General features: G+C 41.6%; 1 protein-coding gene across 1 annotated transcript in view; it reads right to left on the reverse strand.

Annotated features, from left to right (window-relative positions):
* Positions 1 to 562: 562 nt before the first annotated feature.
* ubac1 (UBA domain containing 1) overlaps positions 563 to 3,430 on the reverse strand; it is a 16,431-nt gene continuing 13,563 nt past the window's right edge. Inside the window, exon 10 of the mRNA XM_061263638.1 lies at positions 563 to 3,430. This exon is cut by the window's right edge and continues 107 nt beyond it. Coding sequence (XP_061119622.1) covers positions 3,422 to 3,430 — 9 coding nt within the window. The 3' untranslated portion in view covers positions 563 to 3,421.

The raw sequence follows: 3,430 nt of genomic DNA on the forward strand, positions 1-3,430 counted from the left end.
CTGTTTTGTGCTCAACACACACACTAATTTTTTTAAATCCAAGACATATTTTGCCACCACAAATTACGTTTTGTATATTTCAAGGGTCCCCCAAATCGAAATACCTTAACACACCTATGCTCTGTCCATGTAGCCTGGTAATACTGTAATGCATGAAGTGAGCATGATTCCAGAGGGCCTGGGAATGTGGAAGGACGATGCTGAAGAACATGGTCAGAGTTAACACTCCACTCCTGATGGGGTACAATACTCTAGTTACTGCGCAACTGACCAACTGACCAACTGATTGACTGTGTCAGTAGCATGCACATACATCCATTCACAGGTCATGAAACCTGAATACATCTTTCAGTTAAACCTGAACTCACATTTAAAGTGGTTATGTCACTTCAGTGTATTATTTTGAGTCTATTGTTAATCCATTATAATAAATGCCGCCCCCACGTTCCACTTCAGTGATCAATTATAAAGCAGCTATTTCTTAAGCTCATGTAAGTTAAAGACCTTGCAAATACCTGGTTACATCCATTTGACTTGAAATCAAACAGTTTGGTACAAAGAGTACATTCAACTGTACATAGTTATTTAATGCTTAAATATAGCGCTGATAACAAAATAATTCATCTGAACACCTTTCGCGATCATGTGGTTGCATAGGCGGTTGGAGTTTTTCGGAATGGCTAAATGTGGAGTTCCCTCACAATACCATCCAGAACAATGATGGGATTCCAGCCTACAATGTTCCTGCCGTGGGATCGATCCGATTAGTTGGATATCCACTTGTGCCACAGTCAGTCACAGTCACAGTAGAAAGATTACCATGGTGGCAATGAGGAGAATAATTGGGGAAATGCCAGGCCAAAGTCAATGCAGAGTTTTCAAAATTTCCTCAGGAAACACGCTCACATAATTATAGTTTCAGCACCCTACTGTAATTTGGCACAGGGAGGAGTGGCATTTAAAAAATAAAAAATATTTTAGACAACAAAAAAACAAGGTAGGGAGGGTGGGCGGTTTGTCTGATCAGATAAGGAGGAGACCACTGATTAATTCAAGGAACACGGTCTGGCTTGCTCAGGTTTGAGCGCTGAACAGAAACACCCCGAAGAGACAAGAGAGAGTGGTGACAGGGGGTATCGTGAACACTGTAAACACTGATCATTTTATATTTTTCAATTACACTATAAATATATAAATAAACAGACAGCACATCGATGCAAATCATAACCTATTATTATTTGAGATCAGAAAACCCAATCAAATACGGGAGCCATACTGAGGCTTGACAGTTGATTCCTGACCAGTAGAGGCACATTCAGTAACAAATTCAGCATGACTACCAACAAATGCAACCCAACACAAGTCATGAGAGGCCATGGTGGATTTATCGACCGCGTCCTCGTATTCAGAGCAACGGGTCACATTTCCAGCATCTACAGTATATGTGTTTTTTTTAAGAGACTACAGGCATTGTGTACCAAAGCATGTCCTGAAAAATGAACAGAGAAGAGCAGGGTGCCAGAGCACCTGAGGAATACACATTTCGATGGCTAAGCCACCCTCAGCTCTCCTGGCTCCCTTTGTCCCCCCACACTGAAGCTGGTATACGCAGTCTGCTCCGGAGAGTTCAGCATCCGCAGGAGAGCATGGGGGACTGTAGGCACTATGCACCACACGCACCCGATAATACTCGCACTGGGTCAACTTGAGCAGGAGGAAGGAGGAGGTTCGCCTCTCTGCGGTTTCAAAAGATTCGTGGAGCTCCCCCCATTTCTCTCCTCATCGAGCATGCAGTGCACAGGAACTCTCTGAGATTTGGTCATTGAGAGAGCCACGTTAATTAACTGAATGTACAATCAGCTATGGGGACACAGTGCATAGCTGTGAAAGGGTGATGGTTCACTTAAACAAATGTTTTTGCCCATTCCTGATGTAACAGGATGCACTGCGCCAAATCATAAAATGCTATTTAACTTTCATTTCCACTGAAATCTGTATTGTGAGTAGGGGGGTTTATTTACCAAAAACAGCAAATTTCCCACATCACCTTGCAGAGTCACTCTTGAAAAAGCATTGTAAATAAAGTTATTTTTGACTCCCAGACATGACAGAAATGCAAAAAAAAATTAAATAGAAGATATAGCATGCCAGAGTGGAGAGTGGTTGAACGTGGACAATCGTGACCTAGCTAATGGTCACTGTCGTGAGGAATCGTTCAGACAATGACAAACAAATCCCATGACCTAAAATCTATATAAAAAGACAGACACAAAACAACTTAAACCTAAAAGGCAAGGCTTGTTAATTAAATAAATAGTCCTAGAAAAAGCAAAAACTTAAAATGTCAAGGCTCAGTCCCTGACTGAGTGGGGAGGACACTTCTACTGTACCAGACCTACTGACTCATCCCACCGGGCTGTACACAGAGCTGGGGTCAGGTAACCTTCAGCACTGGTGCTCTCAGGGTTTAACGGCATATCCACCAAGCTAAAGTAAACAACAGCGGAGTTTCAAAAAGACTACTTTCTGTTCCATGCTTATGTAAATGGGAATTTGGGTTTTTGTATTTTTTTGGTTACAAGAGTAGGGACTAGAGCTGGTCTGGGCCGTTGACATACAACTTTTAAATATGAAAAACAAATGACTGGCATGTGAAATAGGGTAAGAAGGCCAGTATTAGGTAGCCAGTGGTGGGACCAGCGACTATTAAGCCACTTTTACTTCCTACATGGAACTCCACTGTTGATCCTTTGGCTTTCCGGAATGCTGGAACATCTATGGATTCTACAGAAGAAATGAGATCGACCTTCTCTCATCTCTGCATTCAATCTCCACCACTTCACATGCGCACAGGTGTTATATAGTTACACACTCACACATAAACGAGACGAAGCTAAACAGGAGACGGAAAATAAGCACATTCATCCCTCACAACATACGTACAATTGTGAGAGTAACAAAGATGCCACAGACAGACACTTTAAAAATGATAACCAACAAAAAACAACAAAGCCATTTCTGGAAGTGTAAACATTTGTTTGATGACCTTCTGTCATTTTTTTTGACAGGGTGACATGTAGTTAAAAATCTATTCGAACTCAAAATGTTTCTTGTTAAAATGTAAAAAACAAAAAACAATAATTGATAGTTTACATTGTTTTTACAAGCATATATATTATACGCTTGCATATATTTATATACAAGCATATAAATATACATATACATATATATTAATAGAGAGCAAGAGCAAGAGCGAGAGCAATAGTCTTTGTGGAACCTTAAGCAGTCCTATTTCCATTACTCATAACACACACACACTCCTCGGCGAGCTCCAAATCTGCGAATCCGACGGAGGTTTTAGTCACCGCACACACCACTCCCTTACAGCCCCCGGTCCCCTCCGCCCCGGAGAAGCCAGGCCCTACGTGCG

The sequence above is a fragment of the Conger conger genome, chromosome 12, assembly GCF_963514075.1.
Source record: "Conger conger chromosome 12, fConCon1.1, whole genome shotgun sequence".
In the NCBI taxonomy this organism is placed as follows: Eukaryota; Metazoa; Chordata; class Actinopteri; order Anguilliformes; family Congridae; genus Conger; species Conger conger.